At 38.4% G+C, this 23,599-nt stretch overlaps 1 protein-coding gene across 3 annotated transcripts; it reads left to right on the forward strand.

Annotated features, from left to right (window-relative positions):
- The first annotated feature begins 2,554 nt into the window (after positions 1-2,554).
- On the forward strand, positions 2,555-23,599 carry PAX8 (paired box 8). 3 transcript variants are annotated; one of them, XM_072148988.1, is made up of 13 exons: positions 2,555-2,586; positions 3,069-3,171; positions 9,728-9,778; positions 12,006-12,171; positions 13,273-13,470; positions 13,742-13,824; positions 14,244-14,369; positions 14,761-14,936; positions 15,073-15,193; positions 15,810-15,998; positions 16,483-16,581; positions 20,396-20,485; positions 21,989-23,599. In XM_072148988.1, the coding sequence occupies exons 2-13, from the start codon at positions 3,147-3,149 to the stop codon at positions 22,063-22,065; spliced, it is 1,401 nt and encodes a 466-aa protein (XP_072005089.1). In that variant the 5' UTR covers positions 2,555-2,586; positions 3,069-3,146; the 3' UTR covers positions 22,066-23,599. The 3 variants fall into 3 exon arrangements, with proteins under 3 accessions (XP_072005089.1, XP_072005090.1, XP_072005091.1); XM_072148989.1 differs by having other exon boundaries at positions 20,399-20,485; XM_072148990.1 differs by lacking the exon at positions 15,810-15,998 and having other exon boundaries at positions 20,399-20,485.

A 23,599-nucleotide genomic window follows, 5' to 3' on the forward strand; every position in this document is an offset into this window, starting at 1 on the left:
ATACTATAGAATTAAAGATAGGAGCGCGAGAAGTTTGCTTATTTTCACATGACATTGGAGGAGATACTTTTACAGGTAAACAGTTGAGATTTCACATAAGCGAAGGAATTCTAGAATGGGCATTTCAACCCTTACCTGAGGGGACTAGTGGTTAAATGGGTTAAATTTTGGTGACAGGTTTCCTTTAAATCAGCCATTTGTGCCCTCCACTAAGTTTAAATGAGAGACCTCGGCCATAATATAACTTCAGCTTCCATATTACATTCAATGATCCGGGCTGGTTTAAGGTTGGTGGAGGCCCCTGGCCTCAAAATATGGTACACCGAATGTGGTACACATTAATAATCTAAATTATCATGAATATTCTAAACTTTCTATTACTTACATGTCATTAAGGGTGGGTGCCCCTTGTGAGTAAAGTGGTGGAGGCCCCTGGGCGCATGCCCATGGAGCCCTCCACATAATCCGGCCCTGTCTGTGATACTTGGATGCATGAACTTGAGGGGGTGCAGTTTGTGGGGTTGAACTGGTGTCGGGATAGTTGTGGGCCCATAATGTGTCTCTTCCCAATATGACAAGACCAGTACTATAAATAATATGTTATTTGGGATTGGGGCACAGCAGCTTCAAGTGATGACTTCTGTGGCATCTGGGTTCTACAGAACTGAACCTGGAACCTTATGGTAACTGATGGCTTTTATCACCACCATAACCAGCTGGTGGTGCCAGGTAACAAACGCCAACGTAAATAGGGTAGGGAGGATAAGTGGCTGCCACACATTGTTTACTGCTTATCTTTAGGGAAATAATAGAAGGTTTTAATAAGTTCTACTATGAGCCTTATTTTATAATTCATCATCCTTAAACATGTTGTGCCACAATATAAATTTACCAACTATTAGGTCATAACTTGATGACTGGTGGGGGTCCTGAGAAAGGGTCTTGTCTCCTCGAAATGAAAGTAATAGTGAGTTGTACATTTATTCTTTATATACAATTGTGGAGATAAAGGAAGAAAGAAGTGGCAATGTGAATACGCTTTAATTTGGAGACAGCATCTCATTTTCAGGATTGGTGGAGGTCCCATGGTCAGCAAGTTATGATAAATATTCCGGATAGGTACCCCTCTAAGGGTATACAGGCAGTCCTCAGGTTACGTACAAGATAGGTTCTGCAGGTTTGTTCTAAAGTCTAATTTGTATGTAAGTCGGAACTGTATATTTTATAATTGTAACCCCAGCCAAAAATGTTTCGGTCACTGTGACAATTGGGTTTTAAAACTTTTGGGTTGTCATAATAACCAGGAGTAACAATAAATCTTAATTGCAGGGACCTGTGATAACTGTTCTAGCTGATTATTCTAGCCTAGGGCTAAAGTACAGTGAATTACCAACATCCAGAGGTCTGTTTGTAACTAGGGGTCGCCTGTAAGTTGGGTGTTCTTAAGTAGAGGACCGCCTGTATTCACATACTGTATACTGCTTGCATATATGTGACAGAAAATGAGTTCTATACATTCCAATGTGGAAGCTTCAAATAAATATTAGAATAGACAATTTTTCAAAAAATTTTACTTCCCAAAATTGTAGTGCATCCTAAACATCAATGCCAAAAGCTAATACTACCAGGAAGATATTCAACATAAACATCCTTGGTATGCATGCTAGTACCAAAAGAAAAATGTCATATATGGAATAATAGTCTGCAATAGGAGCACAATGGATGGATATAAATTAAATTATATAAATATAATTATAATATAAATTAGTAATAGTGAGGATTTACAGTGAGAACCAGTAAACCCTTAGTCATATCTCAATTAGGAAAGCTGGGTGACAAATATGCATTATGGTTATATGAGATCTGGATAAATAGGTAAATTCGGCTTTCAGGATTTTGGGAAATTTTTATATTTCCTTTGGGACAGAGGACATTGCTGAAGATATAGTAAATAGGAATCTGTCCATGAACTTATTTTTCCAAAGTTTCCCAAATAATGATCTATCATCTATCTATCTCTCATTGATTATAAGCTCTTGTGAGCAGGGCCCTCACTCCTAATGTGTAATCTGGCCCTGGAATTACTCTGCAATGTCTCTGTACTCTGTTATTTTGCTTGTATTTGTTCCCCATGATTTGTAAAATGTTGCAGAACATGATAGCGACTATAGAAATAAAGATATATATATACTGACCACTCATGAAGGGTTGATCCCTCCATGAAAAGTGATGGACACATCAAATTGGAGATATCTATATCTATACACTACACATTACACAAAGAGGATGACAGCTTAGAGATAGTGACTGTGTATCAGCCCCATCACTATGTCTACACTATCAGGATACAAGATTCACAGGCTCTATCAGATGCTGGGGTCTCCATGAATCTTGGAATCATTCATCCATGTGCAAATCCCACCTCCCAGCCGCCCTGGAACACCTGCAGCCAATCCCTGGCCTGTGTCCTGTGCCAGACAGCCCTGAGACCCCCTCCATGGGATAAATCCTCCTCCACACATCCTATTGTAAGAGGACAAACTTCCAGCAAAGTGTAAGGGTGAGGACAGGTCCTCAAGAGACAAGGTAAGGAGTGCCAGCATCTTCTGCCTGCTCTTCTCATGGCATGTGTACCATCATCTATCTATCTATCTATATTCTATCTATCTATCTATCTACAGTATTGATATCATAGCTGTCTGTCTATCTAAAGTATTCTACTCTATCATCTATCTATCTTATTCTATCTATTAATGTATGTTTTTTATATCCAGTGTCTATCAATCTATGCATTTATCTAAATATTGAATATTTATCTTCCTTTATGGTATATACGTATCCAATATCTTAACTTATCTATGTTATACATCAATTTATCTATTGTATTCATCTATCTATCTATCTATCTATCTATCTATCTATCTATCTATCTATCTATCATCTCTCTATGGCCATCACATCTGTGCACTGGACGATGGTCCTAGTCTGTATACATGCTGGTGAGATGTGGGGACCCCTGTACCCCCTGTGTACCCCTGCACTGTGAGTGACCGGTGTCTCCTCTGCAGGTGACTCTTCTCCAGGACTGTCCTGCTGGACACAGAGGAATCAGCCATACACTGAGGATATCCAGCAGCAGCAGCAGCATGCCCCATAACAGCATCAGATCCGGTAAGTGACATAGAGCCTGTCGTGGTCAGTCCTCATCATGGGGCTGGACAGTCATATGTACAGATGCTGGGGCTGTTATACTAATAGAAATCATCAGTACATGACACACAGCTTCCCCTGTACTAGTAGAATGTTGGTTGATGAGCTAGCACTCTATTAAATGTCAGAGCAGATAACCCCTAGTCAGAAATGGGAAATGAGCAGATATTATCCTATGGGATGTCACTTGCTGTGTCCTGGTACTACTTGTAGTCACCAAATATCTGATTGTATTATTATATGTGTCCACTCAGCTCTATCTATTTCTATATCATGCTCCTATATATCAGTCTTCAATCACTGTTTTCATCTATCCATCTTTCTACAAAAAATCATATTTTACCTTTCAAGTATCTGTGTATCACTCAGTCAGTTCCATAATTATCTATGATTTAGCTATCATATCTATCAGTAAAAGATCATCTATCGATCTCATATCCATATTTTGACTTAGCTTTTTTATGCATCACATTTAATCCCTATTTATCCATCTCAAATCTAATTATTAATCAGTCTATCTGTTTATGTATTTCAAATCGACCTATTAATTTATCATGTCTATCATCTTCTATATATCTATCTATGATCTCAGATCAGTTATCTATTTATCAAATATATAACCTATCTATCTATCTATCTATCTATCTATCTATCTATCTATCTATCTATCTCATATCTATCTATCTATCTATCTATCTATCTATCTATCTATCTATCTATCTATCTATCTCATATCTATCTATCTATCTATCTCATATCGATCTATCTATCTATCCATGACATGTTTGAGGTCAGTGGAGTATCACCTGGATTAGTTGCTTGTGTCATTCTGGGTGTCACTGGTGATGTTACACTATTATTCTGCGCCCCCCATGTCACTGATGTTCTGGATATAAAGATGTCACTTTGGCTTCACCTCTGTTATTACAGAGTATCTGACCTTGTTGTGTGTCTATTGTGCTCACCCGTTCTTCACAGTACACCCCATATATACTGTTATATAACATGTTCCCTCATTGATCAGTCATTTCCTATATGTTCTAAACAATGTGCATGAATAGGAAACCAGAGCAAGTCTCTATATATATGTATGTTGTTCTCAGTCTCTGGCCTGCTGGATGTAATGCTAGTACAAATCTTTACATAAATATCACCTAGAAATGGTATTTAAGAATTATCAAATGAGGAATAGAGATACTTATAGTATAGATACAATAGCAAAATACTGCAAAAAGCATAATATTAAGAGATTATTAGATTTCATTATAATTGTAATGATTAAAGCTTATTGTTGTTATTATTATTATTATTATTATTATTAGTAGTAGTAGTATTACGATTAATAGTGACAATAATGTAAACCATTCCTTTCCTGCAATCATTATGGGGATAATAATATATAATATATATATAATATATATAATATAACTTATTGTTATAAGTTCTGTTCATCATTGATGTTGCTCATGACCACATGGATAATACTGTGCTGCTATTATTGCTATATTATATTGCCAATACTATACTATTATCTTTAGGGTTACTAATGTAAATATTGTATTATGAATATATTATTATTATTACTTCTGCTATTAATATCACCTAGTTTTGCTTTCTTATTGATATATATATATACATATGTTACTGCAACACATTATTACAATAATCCTAATAAAATATTCTAATTAGTAATCATAATTGTCACTAAAATTATCATTCTATAACGCTACTACTATTTCAATAATACACACTATATGTAGTTCTATAAAAATTAGTCATTAGCCTTTTATGTTCATAACAATTCTATATCTTTTTTTATGATTATTAAATCAATATTTTGTTATTGTTATCAAAATGCAGTCAATTAGTATCCGTATTCTACATTGCAATTATGACCTCACCTTGTGCTAAATCCCTGGCACTATTATATCTCATACCTGTATAGTATAATATTCTTCTTCTATACAGTATTCTGTGGTCAGGTGATGACCTGCTGGTGTATACAGTATATACCATTGTGCTTGCTGTGAGGACAGTCCTCTATACATCTGAATACAAGTTAATTAGCAGATAATTTGGGTTGATGACTGTCTTCCCCCTTCCTTGTGTGACACATTAACAGCCCCTGTGATGGATGCAGCTTCAGGGGGCATCAGGGAGGAGGACATTGTTTTCTTGTCATCTCAACTATGTGGATTTAGTTTCTCTCTTTTTAAGTGGAGATTTTTATTATCTTTGTGTGGATCTAAAGTTACAAGTGGCGAGAGGGAGACACAGCTCTAATAATGACAGATTGTTTTCTACCTGAGATCACCTCCACCATTATATATCTACAGCCCAGAAATATGTAGCTATACAGTTACACAGAATTATACAGTGATAGAGATAGATACTGTACAGGTGAATAAGATAAAGGTACATAGATAATAAACAGGTAGGTAGATATAAGAGAGATGGATATATTTCTAGGTTAAAGATCGATACATAGTTATGAGATAATAGATAGCAGATAGATAGATAGATAGATAGATGACAAAACGATTGGAAGCAAACATGTACATAAGCTTTTTCTGTATTATTTTTTAAGTTCAGAAGTCCAATTCTATTTTCTTTCTTTCTATCAAAACTTTCTATCTAATATTTATTTATTATCTATCTATCTATCTATCTATCTATCTATCTATCTATCTATCTATCTATCTATCTATCTCATATCTATTTAGTGTCTATCTCATATCTATTTATTATCTATCTCATATCTATTTATGATCTATCTTTATATATCTATTTGTCATCTATAAATCCATCCATTTGGCTGTCACTGGTTACATGTATACCAGGTAGAGTAGCGCTGTATGTGATTACTATAGCACCTTTTAGAATATTTTAGTCACATATTCACTTCTCTATCAATATTTTCTGCTACCTGCTTCCTATCTATCTATCTATCTATCTATCTATCTATCTATCTATCTATCTATCTATCTATCTATCTATCTATCTACCTATCTATCTATCTATCTATCTATCTATCTATCTATCTATCTATCTATCTATCTATCCACATCTAGAAGTACCACACAGAGCAGCATTGCATGTTATAGCTAGAACTATTGGGGAATTTTCTAATATTTATAGCAGAAAGTTTCTCAGGCGATCCTTTACATTTTCTGTTATGTTCATGTGTTGCATTTTGTCAATTTCTTTTGGCATTTATAGATATTTGCTTATCTTTGATGTAATAATTATTGTAGTTGTCAAATATCTCTTCATATATCATAATATGAAATTACCGATAGATATTAGATTGTAGATATTCTATAATAATACAGACATCTGGACCACAGCACTGTCTATATATGAAGAATTTGTGCATGTTATAATACAGCTTTGTGTATTGTATATGGTGAGTTACCTATTACAGTACATCAAGCCTACAGATCGTTCACTGAAGTAAATTTGTACAGATCGCACATAGATCGTCTCCCGACAATCATTACATTTCATGACATACTGATTATGAAAATCTTCTTGTGGTATTAATATATCCAGCTGAAATCACCTAATTCTGTGGATGAGACTAGCAGTTCATTATAATAGGTAAATCTAGATAAAGTAATTTATTGCAGAATACTGCCGATTAAGGAGGAATTCATTATCCTTCATGGGAGATATCTCCCATTACTGTAACTTATCACTAAATACATACTAGGCGATCACTGATTGTACAAATGACAGGAATGACTGATCGGTCGTCCGATTTCACCACAAATAATTTGCAAATCTGAACACTGAAATATAGTAGGTGACTATGGAGTAGAAAAATACCAAGCAAGAAATATCCTATTGGCTTCTATGGATTATTGGCCATTACAGTCCAATCCAGCATGTAATTACAATGGCAAGTTAAAAGACAGTAAACAGTATTATTAGGGAAAAAATAATGTATGCCATTAATTACATGAGTACTAAAGGGCAAGAGATCTATTTGTCTATATATCTCGATATATCTCTATGTATTGATTACAGATATTGTAACACCAAAATATTATGAATATTATGCAGTTAAAAAGCAGCAGTGTCATAACAATATATATATATATATATATATATATATATATATATATATATATACATGCATATGTGTATACAGTGTATATATATATATATATATATATATATATATATATATATATATATATATATATATACTATATATCTGCACTATTTTAGATTTAGATTACTATTTTGAAGCCAAAACCAAGAGTTTGAAAGTATAATTGGAGTATTTGGACATCTTCTCAATTTAGGATCCATTCCTGATTGTGTCTTTCAGTTTCTGATATGTGTCTCTTAACCTTAAAAGCAAAACTATGAACTATGGATCAAAGCCTTATACATTCTGGATTAAGGCTTTAGTCAATTTTTTATAGGGTTTTCTGCACTATCATCCCAAAAATAAATATGAGTAATGGGAACAATAACAATGATGGTTTGGGTCAAAATTAATTTGAATTTCTTGCTGTGAAACAAAGAGAAATTTCCTAGTAAACAATTACACATTTATGGCCAGTAAACACAAAAAATTTGCAGTTTTAGACAATATTTCTCTGTTTATGTCCATGGTTACCTTACGTTGGTGACTATCTTGACGTCATTGGTGAAGATGAGACTTGGTCTTGGTGTATGCTCCTTTAAATGCTAACATTACCTCTATAAAACTCATTATTTTAGGGCCTGACTCATAGGAGTGTCCAGTGGAGGGCCAGAGTGACCCCATGTTATCTATTATTATAGCTACATGTTAATGCCCTTTACATGCAAGTCTGTTGAGCTGGTGTTGTTAAAAAAAATCCGTTATGTCTTAATATAATTTCTAGAATGCTTACTATGCTATATTGCAAAATTAGGCTTAGCTCACACAGACACTCTGCAGATTTGCCAGAACAAATAGTCATATATGCAGCATTATTTGCTACAATATGCAACAATATCCGAGATGGACCCCAACGTACCCCATTAAATGTCATTAGAGTCTCCAGTCTTTCTACAGGTTGTATCTGTGAGAACATGTATGACGGGGCTGAGTTGCCCTTTCATAATACAAAGATGCCTGTGCTCCAAAATGATGTCATATATATATATATATATATATATATATATATATATATATATAGGTTTAAGTTTCCTCATTTACATCTGTCATATAGGAAATGTAATAACCAGATGCTGAGTCTTGACGCCGGCTGGTGTTACTCACATATCTGTCATATGACTGCAACATCTGGAGGATTTTTCTATTTGCAGAATCTTCAATAATTGTTGCACAAAGATCTACAAAGTCATTGACAAGCAGCAGACCTTATGGCTTTTTCATAAATACTGCTATACTATGTCCCAAGTGTATAAATCCATAATCCTGCTAAAGGCTCGTACTGTATGAAGCCTTACTCCGACCCATGCAACATTACATAGGTGTTATACATTAGAGAATACAGGCAGTCCCTGGGTTACATAGGTTTGTTCTTAAGTTGAATTTGTATGTAAGTCGAACCTGTATATTTTATAATGGTAGATTCAGACAAAAAATTTTTTTGCCCCATTGACAATTGGAGTTTCAAAATTTTTTGCTGTCATTGGACCAAGGATTATCAATAAAGCTTCATTACAGACACCTAACAGCTGATCATTGCAGTCTGGGACTAAACTAAAGCTTCCAGAGAGCTTCACCAGAGGTCACAGTGGGTCGAGGGGTCCGTCTTTAACTATGGGTGGTCTGTAAGTCGGGTGTCCTTAAGTAGGGGACCGCCTGTATATTATATAATGATGGAAACATATGGCGGTATGACTATGGGTTTGTACTACACATTTGTAGCCATTACATGTGCAGTAATACAAAACCAAGTGTATAGGTCCTCGAACCTACCATAGATAATGGTCACCTCAGCAATTCCAAGTCACACACAACAGATTTGTTGTGAAAATTACTGTGACCTAATCATTTGAATTGGGCGCAATCTGCGACTGTCTTGACATGCTGGGAGTTTTAGTTCTGAAAATGATCAAATATATCACAATATTTTTGCCAAACCATTTTATGTGATGTTCTACCTTATTGCATTACAGTAAAAATAATAATGATAATAATTGATATTGAGATATAATCGAATAGCCCAGAGCTGTATTCACAATTCTGCCACTAAATAAAAGCCCGCTACACTAACACTATTCTACAATGCTGTGGGTTTTATTACTTTAATATTTTCAGTACTATGGTGCTCTGTAAAGTTATTAAGCCTGAAAACACTGGTAGATTTCAGCTCTGAAGCCTGTAGAAATGTGAATTCAGCTCTGTTATGTTACAGGCCATACAATACACAATACTTAGAGTGCATATGTGTGAATTCAGCTGATATATAATACATGCCTATATCTTAGAGATTCCCATCCTCCATTTTGTCTGTATTTCGTCATTCTACTCAGTTTTATTGTCTCTAAACAATGCGTTTGTCCACAGAGCTCATCACAGAGAGAGGCTGCACAGGACCCGCCAGCTCACTGCATATAGGTCAGCAGTTCATTCTTTCATGCCACATATATCATAATCTGTGCCAAGTAAAGGCTGGCATCTCCTATGGATTATAACATGAACTAGGCCTCAGTTACTAGAAGTCTCTAAAATAGCCCATAGCAACCAATCAGTGCTCAGATTTGATGTCATAAACTGCTCTGGAAAAATGAAAGCTGTGCTCTGATTCGTTGGTAAATGAAATACTGATTATCTTACTGTTAGATACTTTGAATAAATGTGCCTTGTTTTTAAAAGTAGTGGAAAGATAATAGCGGTTGTCAATATCAACCCTCCACATCAGTAAAGTATAAGAATGATATGACCCAAAGTATGACGTCCTCTTCTATAGCATTCTAAAAATTTGTGTCACTAGGAAAGCATTATGTGGACCCCTAAGCCTAAGGCGTGACCAAGCTAATGACCAAACTGCATCTCCTTCAGATTCATTACAAATGCACATCTAACAGGACCAAACATTTTATTTTGATGGTGGAATAAGGAATAAGAGGCAAATGGGTTTGACAGAATTAATTGATTGAGATCTCTGTTTCTCCTAATGGTGGTCTTCTAGTCAGTATACACATAAGATCAGCAGCCGGGTTAAAAAATTTGATTATTGTTTGTGAAAACCAGTGATGATTTTCTGACAGAAAATTTGTAGAATAATGATGAGAGAATAAGCGACAAAAACGGTCCTAAAAGTGAATTCCCATCACAGAAATATTCCATTCCTTTGTCCTTGCCATAAATGTCTAAGATGACAGTGCCCCTAGACAGTGGATCCACACCCAATTTGACTAGAGTTCCCAAAATTCAGGACCTTGGACTACATTTACATGACAGAACAGGTCCCATCATAGTAGGGTAAACCCCTGCAAATCTATTCTGTCACTATAAATCCATGCTGGGAGTATCGGGGTACCAAATAGACACGAGGGTGATCCTTCTCTTTGTAGAGTTATTTTGCATCTTTATTTACTCTATTTGTGCAAAAAGTGCAAACGGGGAATTTTAACCATCTCACCACAATTGAAAAAAGAGGCGTCAATTTTACAACATAAAAAACTAAATCTGGGCCAGCCGCCTGCCAAGACCTGTGGCTCCACATTTATTGGACGCATGATGGTATCAAAGCACGGTATGGAAAATGCTGATCTCAATACATATCCTCCATTATTTATGCCATTTGACCAGAGTGATTATGGTAATGTTGGAAGGATAATGACCCAATTCATAACAGTTGTCATTGAAATTCAATTCCACCACCTGGACTGCCCCATCCACACCAAGAACACAAGTTTGGATAAGGGTTTCATAAGTGCTTCCCCTTTTCATGTCAGGATGAGTCATTTTTAATGAAACTGTAACTGAACATTCTCAAAACTTTTTTTGTTGAAACACAGTTTTAGGAACAAACTGGTCTGTGGGAAATGGGCTTAAAGGATATCTACCACCTGGAAAAGGATAGTAAACCAAGCACGCTGACAGTGGTGTGTGCCCCCTCTGGCAGGATCTGCTCTTCTTTAAGCTTCCTTTGCTTTAAAATTAAGGCTTTATAAATTATGCAAATGAGCCTGAGGGGCTCCAGCCTCTAGTAACACTTATGGAGACTGGGCCCCTCAGGCTCATTTGCATAATTTTAAAAGCCTGTTTTTGTAAAAACCAGGAAATAACAAGCTAAAAGAAGAGCAGATCCTGTCGGAGGGGGCACACACCTGTATGTCAGTGTGCTTGGTTTACAATCCTTGATTCTAATAGTAGATGTCCTGTAACACACTTCTAACTGGGGAATTTCCAAGAGGTATTACCTTCCTGCAATATACCAAGAATTACTAATTACAAATTAGTGGAGACCTCAGTATAAATACATAAAAGCAGACACCAATAATTTAATGTTTTATGCCATATATGCTATTTTATGACATAAGATTTATGCCTGTACAGAGACACCTATAGTGTGTGCTATCTGAGATTTTTACTGTCCCATTGTCTTTAATGGAAAACATTTGTCTAAACAGATGTGTGAATAGTCCCTTACACATATAATTTCCTCACCTGCAGACATAATTTACAGTGTTTTGTTAGCAAAACCAGCACTATATCACATCAATTCTGTAACTTTAATGGCTAGATATCCTTTTAGGGGTCTAAACTAATTAATGATTATGGGGCCTAGGTCCTGTACAACTTCGAGATTAATAACCACTTCTTTATTTCTATCCAGGTCATGGTGGGCTGAATCAACTCGGTGGGGCTTTTGTGAATGGGCGGCCCCTTCCAGAGGTGGTGAGGCAGCGCATTGTTGATCTAGCGCACCAAGGTGTACGTCCATGTGACATCTCTAGGCAGCTAAGGGTCAGTCATGGCTGTGTGAGCAAGATCCTGGGCAGGTAAGGAGCCAGAAAATAACAGGGTACATAGCTAGGGACTTTCTGATGATGGAGTGCAATCTCACATCAAATTTTCTCATGACATTTCTAACTTTACTTGGTTGCAAGCTTTCTAAACTTACTTAGACCTTAGTCTATGTGATCCCTCCAAACTTTGGTAGTGTCTTCATTTATTTGAAGTCTTCATCCCCCATCATCCGATAGACATGTTGTCTTTATTTGGCTGAAACTCTCCTCAGTAGAGCCGCAGATGACCTTCACGTTGCTATATTCAGTTCAGCCTCTAGTGAATGTAAATGACAGAATTTAGCAGCCGCTAATGCGTTCTGAGAGCAGGTGAATATAAAAGGCCAGGGGGCACTGAACTGCTGCCATTGCTAATAGCATCATCATTATAAGGCAGCTCAGTTATAGGCCATATGTGCTGCATTAGTGGATATAATACATTGTATATTTGTACCAATTTTAAGGGTTTTGGGTACAGTTTACCCATCCTTTATACCCACTTCATATTATAAATCCAGGTGTCATTAAGAGTGACAATGTCGTAAGTTTTGTGATAAACTATAATCGATAGTGAGACTGTTTATAGTGAATTAATTGGGTCATAAATAGACATGATTGTATTTTCAGTCACATTTAGTCAAGGCATTTAGTTAATTGTGAAGGAGGACTCGGTGGGAGGACTGTCTTATTTCTTTGTGACTATAAAAGACTCCTACGCCCTGTTATTGTTAGTGGACACCGACAGCAGGGGGGGGGGGGTGATGAGATACAGAATTGATGTGTAATCTCTATATGGTCATAATCACATTGCTAGTCAGTGGTGAAAGTGGGTTGTTGGAATTGTCCAACAGTTGGACATGGACCACCAGTGAATACCCATATACTGTATGTGATCCTAGTTGCATCTTATGGTAGATCCTTATTGTAGAACAGTCTCCTTCTACAAGTATTTTAATATATGAAGTATTATAATCTTCTTTCATGGTGCACATTTTAGGCTATGGGACATTAGCTCTGGTGCCTAGTGACAAACCATGGTTAGAAGATCGCTGGTTTTAGTTTTGGGTAATTATATCTTATTTTGTATTGGAGTAGGTACTATGAAACAGGCAGTATCAGACCAGGAGTCATTGGTGGGTCCAAGCCTAAAGTTGCCACCCCCAAAGTGGTAGAGAAGATTGGAGATTATAAGAGACAAAATCCAACCATGTTCGCCTGGGAGATCAGGGATCGGCTGTTGGCAGAAGGCGTGTGCGACAATGACACCGTGCCCAGTGTCAGCTCTATCAACAGGTAACGTGTACAAATGACTTTGTTCTCTGTTTTTAGAATGACAAAAGGCAAACTATTCGCTATGATCTTCAGCAATCCAAAATATATGGAGAAACCTAGCAAAATGTTTTCAGCGCCACCACAGGGGAAATTAAGTCATTACACCATGTGCAAAAACCATTGTGCCTTAATTTGAGTATTTATATACAAGCACAAATCTTTGTCACTTTTCATTAGACTTATGTTCTATTTTTCATGGTTAAAACATTTTTCTCTGTTTCTCTCCTTGTAGAATAATCCGAACGAAGGTCCAGCAGTTATTTAATCTGCCCATGGAGAGTTGTGTAAAGTCACTAAGTCCTGGACATACTCTGAGTAAGTAAAAAAATACTATTGTGTCCTGGTAGTAGCCAAATTAGGACCCAGGTGTAACTGTCTGTAGGGTCATTTGGGTAGTGGGACTAGCCAATGTGTATCTCACTTTTCTACAAACTTTGTAGCTCAGTAGTCCAGTCAGTGTACATGGGGAGTAACACTTTTTCAGGGAAGTATATGACATTTCTAATTTTTCATTTTCTGGGTGGACACCTAACTGCTATGACTCCCTCCCTTCTGCACATAAGTTTTATATAATCTGACAACTACTAAGCAAGAAGGAATTCAGAGGGAAAGTGATAAAAACTGAAGTAGCTGATCTTTACCAAACCAGCAGATAACTGTAACTTATGTAATAACTAGTAAGCAACCCTTGGTTTTTGGCAAAATGGACAAAAATTCTTATTTTTCCTCCCCAGTTCCAAGCTCGGCAGTGACACCTCCTGAGTCTCCACACTCGGACTCCCTCGGATCCACTTACTCTATCAGTGGTCTGTTGGGGATCTCTCAGCCTGCTACAGATGGCAAACGCAAACTAGATGACAGTGAGTATTATACCCTGCCGCTATGCACAAATTATTATACAATTTAAGAGATTTTGTAAAGAGCCATTTGGAGATTTATATATAATAGTAATGTGGTGTTATCATTATTTAGTAAAATGGAACATCCATTTTTTACTGAGAAAATTTTATAAAGATTGTGATCACCTACATTCCGACATCTACTATTTGCTAACACATTCAGTAGAACAAGGGAACAGATGGACATGTTAGATTGTAGTCTGTAGCCATGGAGACACACATAGATTTGCAGTGGAGCTGTAAACATCAGTCAGTATGAAGTTTTTAATCCAGACTATTTGTAAAATTGGGTAATTTCTTTTTCTAATGGAATGCAACGGAATTATAGTTAACTCGCACATGGTTTCCCCAGGTGATCAAGACAGCTGTAGACTCAGCATAGACTCTCAGGGTAGTGGTGGTCTGAGCCGGAAACAGATGCGGACAGAAGCCTATATACAGCACCCTCTTGATGGACTGGAGTGCCCATTCCAGAGGCAGCACTTTCCCGAATCGTATCCCTCTGCCAGTCACAGTAAAGCCGAACAAGTGAGTGATATATGTAATCAAGTGATTATCCCCTCTACTCCACTAAATATCCATTACCTAATAATATTACAGAATATTTTTCCCATTATTCAGTATACATTTAGATCACTAACCACTATCTGTCCTCTGGTTTAAGGCTCTGTATCCACTACCCCTACTAAACAATGCAATGGATGATGGGAAATCTGCTCTTACCTCTTCCAATGCTGCTCTTGGTAGAAATCTCTCCGCACATCAAGGGTACTCGGCTCTGTCAGGTAAGTGTCCAACTGGTTATAGCATAGAGTCTTTTTTTGTACAGTAATTGAAAACACAAACCTGTGTGTCTAGTGAAAGCAGTAGAAGATTTTTTTCTCTAATAGGGCCAGAGTTGATACAGACCCTAACTCCACTTTATCTGAAAAGATTATTAATAGACCGATCTCCCATTGAGGACCCTAAAGCTACAACAAAGAATGACTTCTTACACTGGAGGACCTTACCGATCTGTACATTACATGTACAGATCAATAAGCACGGTGTCATGCCTCATTTCTCCTTCGGGGGTGCTGCAGACTTGCTACCTAATTACATTAGATCACTCAGAGGTTCCCATCAGCAGGGTACCTCTATCAGTGTACTCTTGTAACAAAAACAAGTACAATTTTCCTTTCAATAAGGAATTTATTCAGGGTCTGAATGATGATTCACCCCATTATATACATTTTAGCACTGCACAATGCATGTACTATGGCAAAATCCCATTAAATCCTCATGAGTTCCCATAAATACCATATGACAATCTGCCACATTTTTTTTTTCATGTTTCATATTTCTCATTTTATTCCATTTTTTTTGACATTGTAACATTTCCATTTCATTCCTTCATTGTAGAACTCTCATCATTTGCCATTAAACAAGAGATATCAGATAGCTCCAGCGCTAGCTCCACCCCACCATCGCTGTGTAGTCCCACTTTCCTGGACCTGCAGCCCATCGGGTCAGCTGCAGCTGCTCCCACTTTCAGTGCCTTTTCCCATGTGGCCTCAGTGTACGGACAGTACACCAGTCAGACAGTTACAGGTATGACCATAGGTATATGACACAGGTTTATGCAAATTTTTTTAAAAAAAATGTTATATTATTTTTAACTTTTTAACATGAGGTGAACAGGAGCCATCCCACAATTTACACCTAAACCTTGTGCGCAGGATGGGGGTTCTGACCACCTATACAAGAACTGAGGTCCTTGAGTGCCCTATATGAATGGAGTTGTGCTATACAGGGCCAAGGCTCAGAGGGACTTTTATATAATACCATTTCTATGTCCCATAGAATTGAAAGGTTGTCATATATGTGGACCACACTGCTCCATTCACATTGGGTGCTCAGGAAACACAGTTCTTGTGGGGGTCTGCATTGATCAGACATACGAATAAATGAGCACTATTTAGTTGTGTTTGGGCAATGGAACGATGGAAGACCAAATATGTTGTTCATACATGTAGCCTAGAATTTTTCACAAAACATAAATGATATAGACTAATAATCACCAATTCTTTAACAGGGCGCGATGTTGTAGGATCCACATTGCCAGGTTACCCTCCACACATACCCAGCGGGCAAGGGAACTATGCCTCATCTGCCATTGCTGGAATGGTTGCCGGTATGTAATCTCTTTATGCTTTTCACAGCTGCTGGTTGTCTTATAAAGTCCAAGAATTGGTGACATTTTCGTGGTAACTTAGCCATACTGTTATAGCTAAAAAAAAGTTAAAGGGGTGTCCTAATGCTCCCCTGATGTCGGGGAAAGAAGAATTGGCATGCTGGATTTCAACATACTAGATACTGTATCACCAGGTGTCACCAGATTTTACCCTATAAAATTCTAGTAAATTACAGCTATGGGTTTTGGGTGATGGTCTGCATGCTGATAAAACCACATTAGATGCTATCTCTCTTAAAGGAAATCTACCACCAGGATGAATGATTGTAAATCAAGTACACTGACATACTGGTGTGTACCTCGTCTTGCAGAAGCTGCTCTTCTTGTAGTTTATTATGTCTTTGTTTTTAAGAAAAAGTGGCTTGTAAAAACAAGGGCATAAGAAGCTTAAAGAAGAGCAGATCCTGCTAGAGGGGACACACACTAGTATGTCAGTGTGCTTGGTTTACAATTCTTTATCCTGGTGGTAGATTTCCTTTAAAAAAAAACCTGTCACCAAATTTCACCAGATTAAACTACTAGTCCCCTCAAGTAGGGGTCGAAGTGTCCTTTCTAGAATTCCCTCGTTTATGTGAAACATTTACTTTTTACACATAAAGAGAGTACAGTACCCTAGAAAGAGCAGTTCATACCCTACTTGAGGGGGCTAATAGTTCAATTGGCTAAACTCTGGTGACAAGTTCCCTTTAAGAGAGACTCATAGCTGTAATTTGCTAATGACAGAAGGCCTCAGCCTCCTGACATGGGTATGATGGGCTTCATGGGGACAACACTTGATGGCAAATATCCTAAGTAGATGAATATGGCTAGAAGACCAATCGGAGTAAAAAAATAAAAATTCTCAAATGTATATTTTTGTATTTTATTAAAACCAGTGGAGGGGGGAAGAATCAATCTGTGGTAAAGTCACTGGTAATGACTTCACTTTGTGCATCACTTGTCTCAATCCGTCATCCTTAGACTTTAATGTCAGAAAAGGGAATTTACTGCGGATCCAAGCGTTGGGCTTAATCTCAGATCTGATTCATTTGGAATTCCTTCACTGTATTAGTTCCCAGCACTGTTAATATGTTCCCATGGGGGTGTCATGGAAAGAAGATATGTAAAGCAGGGGTGAGACTCTCCAGTTTATAAATTAAGATATGTTTTTGGAGGGGTTGACCCTGGTTGACCTTTGCAGGTAGATTTAAATGAAAAAAACGAAATGCAGAACCCTAGGTCCCTTCACCCACTCAGCGCACAGCTCCGTAACCTGCTGAGCCAGCGTGTTACTGTGTTACCACGGAGACGCGCTTAATGCAGCGTTAAAAATATAAAGTACTTCTACACCCCCCTCCCCTGCTCCCTACACCCGCGTGCACACCCGCCTTCCTCTCCTGGAGCGTGAAATGAGATTGGTCAAGATAAATAAAAAAGAGCAGTTATATTTTAACTGTGTGTGTGCGAAAGAAGGATTTGTTCCTAAGCGTCTGTAATCTACATGCCCATACATGCACAAAGAGGACAAATTATCCAGAACAAGGGAGATAAAACATTGGGATCATAGCCGCAGACCTGTGACTCATTTACTCATTTCATCTGCGATGAACCCGCCTCTCTTTTTGGGTTTGGGGAAATTTTGGCTCCATTTTGTACATCAACATTGATGGGTGTCATAGACACTTATGGTCAGAGTACAAGTGTAGTTTGAAGCTGTGTCAGAATAATAATGTGGGTTCCCAACCTCCAGGGGCGTAACTTGAGGGGGTGCAGAGCCGGGTCCAAAAGGTTTAGGGGGCACTTATGGTGTCATTTTCCCATATGAGAAGACTATTACTATAAACCATACATTATATGGTCGGGGGCCTGGCACAGACTTTGCACTGGGGCCCATCAGCTTCAAGTTACACCACTGCGTATATAATAAGTGCCATTAAAGGGGTTGAGAACTTTTCCTCATGTTTTTGTCATGGCATCACATTTTGTAATGTGGTATGAGGTAATTTACCAATATACATCTATTAATATTTCTGCACCGCTTTCTTGATATATCAAGTGAAGCATCCTGTGTATTTTACCTCATCCGTCTGAGATTCCGGTTTATAAAATGGCCACAGATGTCATGTGATCTGTCCATGAGCAATTGCCCTGCCAGGACCTTAATCTTACATTCATGAATACTATCTTAGGGTTCATATGCGGCCATTTTATGGACAGGAATGTCTGTCTGATGAGGTAAAAGACAGGGGTTAGACTTGATTTCCTGCCCCCACACTTACACACATTGCAAAAAACATGAGGTAAAGTGGCCAACCCCTTTAATGAAGCTGGTGTGGAAGAGAGGCTTACGTGTCCCCTCAGGCTTCAGGGTCCAGATGGGACTATTATAACCATTGTATTATCCATTGTGACAGATACTTCTATGAAAACAAAGTGGATAGATCCTTATGTTTTCGTAGACAAGTAAAGCACAGAAGTATAGCTATGAGGGGCAGTACATAGGCAGCACTTTTACCTCCTTGGCTCCAAAGGCCTTTTTACAGACAGCTATTCCTCCCAATCCACATTATACACATGCACTCTTAACTGGGTTGACAATGGAGTAAGCCAGTGGTGGCAAACCTTCGGCACAGGTGCAAGAGGTGGCACTCAAGGCAGTTTTATAGCGCCACGTCCTGGGCTGACTGGAAGAGTGAGAAGGTGTGGATAGAGCTAGATATTAACCTTGGTGCTCCTGCTCTAGGCCCCATGATTCTCCCAATGATAAGCCACATTTCTTCTCCCTCTTGCTCCCGCATTGGTGTCCTCAGGACGCTGATACGATTGAAAGCTGCGAAAAAAGGGAGCAATCATTTTCAGTTCAAATTGACCTGTTGGCACTTCACAAAAATTAAGTGGATTTTGCTTGTAATTTTGCCACTTGCTCTAAAAAGTCACTTAAGTAAGTCATTGTTAGACAACCCTTGTCGCTTCTGACCTCGGAGTACACACAGGACATGTGTTGAAATCAAATGGACCGATCCCCCGCCACACACACTAGATCGACATTTATCTAATAAATACGCTAGTTTTGCTTTGGGTGCTAATATAATAATGTTGCATTTGGATAAGATGTACAAATGACCCAATACGGTCTACTATAAAAAATCAAAGTAATGTTGGTATAAAGAAACCCAAAACAGCTCAATTCCCCTTTAATTTCTAAACTAGGATTACTGAAGACATGTAGACATTTGTAAACAGTGCCACACCTGTCTCCGAGGTTGTATGTGGTATTGCAGCTTAACTCCAGGGCAGAGCTGCAATACTAGACACAACTCACGAAGAAGGGTGGTGCTGTTTCTGGAAGAATCAGTCACTTTTTTCTAAACCTTTCCAACCCCTTTATACTATGTATCTTCTGAACATTCTCCTTAACGGCTCCATAAATTTTTGGGCGCCACTTGTAGGGTCTTGGTTAATACTGTAAATTTAATAAAATGGAGATGGCCGTATAGCTAAAGTACATGGCAGATATCTTATAAATCTCGTTTACTCAGTGCGGGCACCTCTGTAGATGAACTAGATGGTGGGGGAGAAGGTGCTCCATCTTGGTAGATGTATGGTCACATTTTACTCTGTATGGGGTAATAATTCGCAGTGCACTGGCAGCAGAGGTCTGCCTTAGCGTGGCTAGATGTGCAGAGGAGGGGGCTATGAAGATGTTAGCCGCGCTGCTCTGGGTGAGATGTTACCACTTTTGTTCCATCTGACCTGACAGTTCTTGTTTTCTCAGCAGGAAGCGATTACTCTGGTAATACTTATAGCCATGGGGCCTACGCGGCATATGGAGACAGTTGGCGGTTCCCCGGCTCCAGCCTGCTAAGTGAGTACATTAAATATAATAGGATTTTCTTTGCACTCATTCACAAAACGGACATGGTTTTCGAGTCGGATACAATCATTTCCGATATCTCCTCACGGTAGTGGACGGCCGCTTACCTAAGGGCAACACTTCGCCTTAAGATGTAAGGAGATGTAGGCTAAAGGTTTACTGAGAAATGCAGCTGCTGTTACATATAATGACACAAATCATAACAACCAATTCATGTAATAGCATTTTTTTTCTGGGAAGCAAAAAAAATGTTTTTTTTCTTTAACAGCGCCTCCATAAATTGTGTTTGGTATTGTAATTCAAATTAATGGAGCTGAGTTAATTTCTTCTTTAACCTGATAAGGGCTAAATCACACATCCGGGCTACGTTCATGATTTACGGATTACATGGATCAAACACAGAGCTGAGGGGCTCTGATAATAATATTGATACAAGGAGTCCCTACTTCCTTGGTGTTCTACAGGAAAACAGGGACTCCTTGTATCATATTTCACTATGGTGCTCGGAGTCTCATCCTCTTCATTGTCTGTGATTCCCACAATTGCACACAATGGGGCAGATTTACTTACCCGGTCCATTCGCGATCCAGCGGCGCGTTCTCTGCGCTGGATTTGGGTCCGGCCTGGATTCATTAAGGTAGTTCCTCCGCCGTCCACCGGGTGGGGCTGCTGCGCTGAAGAGCATCGGAACGCGCTGGAATACACCGAGCCGGGCTGAGTGAAGGTAAGTGCAAGCTCCGCAACACTTTTTTTTTTAAAATGCGGCGGTTTTTCCGAATCCGTCAGGTTTTCGTTCGACCACGCCCCCGATTTCCGCCGATGCGCCACGATCCGATCGCGTGCGCCAAAATCCCGGGGCAATTCAGGGGAAATCAGCGCAAATCGGAAATATTCGGGTAACACGTCGGGAAACCACAAATCGGGCCCTTAGTAAATGACCCCCAATGGGATTCACAGGCAGAGCATATACCGTATTTTAAGACTAAGAATGCTGCTTTTGGGGAAAAAAAAATTAGAGACTGCCTCTTAAAGGAGTATTCCTGCCCAAAGTAAAGTAAATCTATACTACAATCAGTTTAAAGCAGCACCCCAATGAGTGCTGACTGGCCTGTGAGGTCACATCCATGGGTCAACAGTTTTTAAGAACAGACCCATTTTAGTGTATAAGGTTGAGCCGCAATACCAAACATGGCCAATACACAATGTATGGTGCTGTTCTTGTAAAGTAGCCACTACAGTCTCTTCTAATGAATGATCGGTGGGATTAGTGTCAGACAATAGGTGATTAATATAGAGTCTTGATTTAGTCCTTAGAGGGGAAGTCCATGTGTGACATAAGTCCCAAGACCTAAGCATTTATTCATAGTTGTGAATATCAGGTGTAAGATGATCACTAATCACTTTTGACATTTTGTGATCTGCATGTTCTACATATACTGAATAAAATTATAAACTATGAGATTATTGCAAACTAATGTTCCTTTTACTTCCCAGGTTCTCCCTACTACTACAGTTCTACTGCCAGAACTGCACCCCCACCCACAACCGCTGGGGCATATGACCTCCTGTAGTCTACATCGGCGACACTCCTATAGCACCTTCAATATGTCCAGGTTTTGGGAGAAGAGCCTGATCCATCCCAGTGTTACCAATGCAACAAGCGACATGGCTTTTAAGAATAAAAGACTTTATCTTCTACTTATTTGGAAAAAACAGGGACAAAGAGAGTAACTACATACATTTGGTACAAGGCATGACTTACAGCTGTGCCGAAAATTGTACTCTATTCTCCTCATAAAATATCTGGTGAAAGTACCCTATAGATAGGTATAATCTACATCATTATTGTGCTGATCTTGAATTATACTCCAGAGCTGTATTCACAATTCTGCAGATTAATACTGGAATCAGGGTATATATGATCTTAAAGGGATACTCTTTTAGAACCCCGAAGAGGACTTTCTTTGTTATTTTAATACTGGAATCAGTCAACTGCTTTTTGACTAACAAACCCCCATCAGAGTTGAGATGAACTTCTATAATACAGTGGGCCTGAGGCCATACACAGGGGCGTAACTTTAGGGGGTGCAGAGGGTGCGATCGCACCTGGGCCCAAGAGGTTTAGGGGGCCCTTATGGTGTCACTTTCCCATATAGTACTATAAACCATACATTATAGTCAGGGGTCTAGCACACACTTTGCACTGGGGCCCATCAGCTTCTAGTTACGCCACTGGCCATACACACTCCCTCCTTCTGATGCTGACCCATATACATGCATACTTGGTTGTGTGTATGTGTATAGGAAAGAGTCATAATGATGAGTAAGTATTTTAAGGGGGATTGAACTTTAGGATTGGGCATACTAAAATCCAACACGTCTGACCCTTCTTTCTCCCAATATCGGCTATTATGGAAGACTTGGGCTGCTCCATGCATAGTAGAGGCTTAGATTAAGCCAGCTCTGGACTAAAAAATCCATGATAGAATTCAAGAATAGTATTTAAAAAAAGGAAAATATCTGCAGTTCTGTTTTTATTTTGTAGATTCTATCTATCTATAAAAAGAGAAATACATTCATGTGTGAACATTTCTATGAAATATGTAAGATACTATGTATAGGCACCTGCAGGAAGATTATAGTCAATCCACCTGTGAACATCATTTATTATAATCCAGGGTTACCCAATATTCATCCATTATTGGACAATAACTATGAAGTTCTGTACAAAGGTGCAAAGTGTAAGGTAACTCCAAAAGGAATTTTTTGGTTTCCAAAAATGTCCACTCCTAATGTATAAAACAAGCAACAAAGCAACAAAAACAGGGATGGTTTTCTAGTTGTATACATGTTTACCTCAAGCCTGGGGTAGGGCAAAATCTATGTTTTATCTTTCACCCTGCAATAAGATTGGGATCTCAAAGTTCCACAAAGACCCCAACACATGGATCTGCCCTGAGGACCACAGGGATATAGACGGGACAGTGCTCCTCTGTAAGCACGACAGGACTTTCTCCACCTGAGCGGTTTGTTGTAAATATGTGAGCAAGAAACACAATGTACATAGAATATTTGTAAGTTAAAATATTTTAAATAAATAAGCAT

This window comes from Engystomops pustulosus, chromosome 4, assembly GCF_040894005.1.
Source record: "Engystomops pustulosus chromosome 4, aEngPut4.maternal, whole genome shotgun sequence".
Lineage (NCBI taxonomy): Eukaryota > Metazoa > Chordata > Amphibia > Anura > Leptodactylidae > Engystomops > Engystomops pustulosus.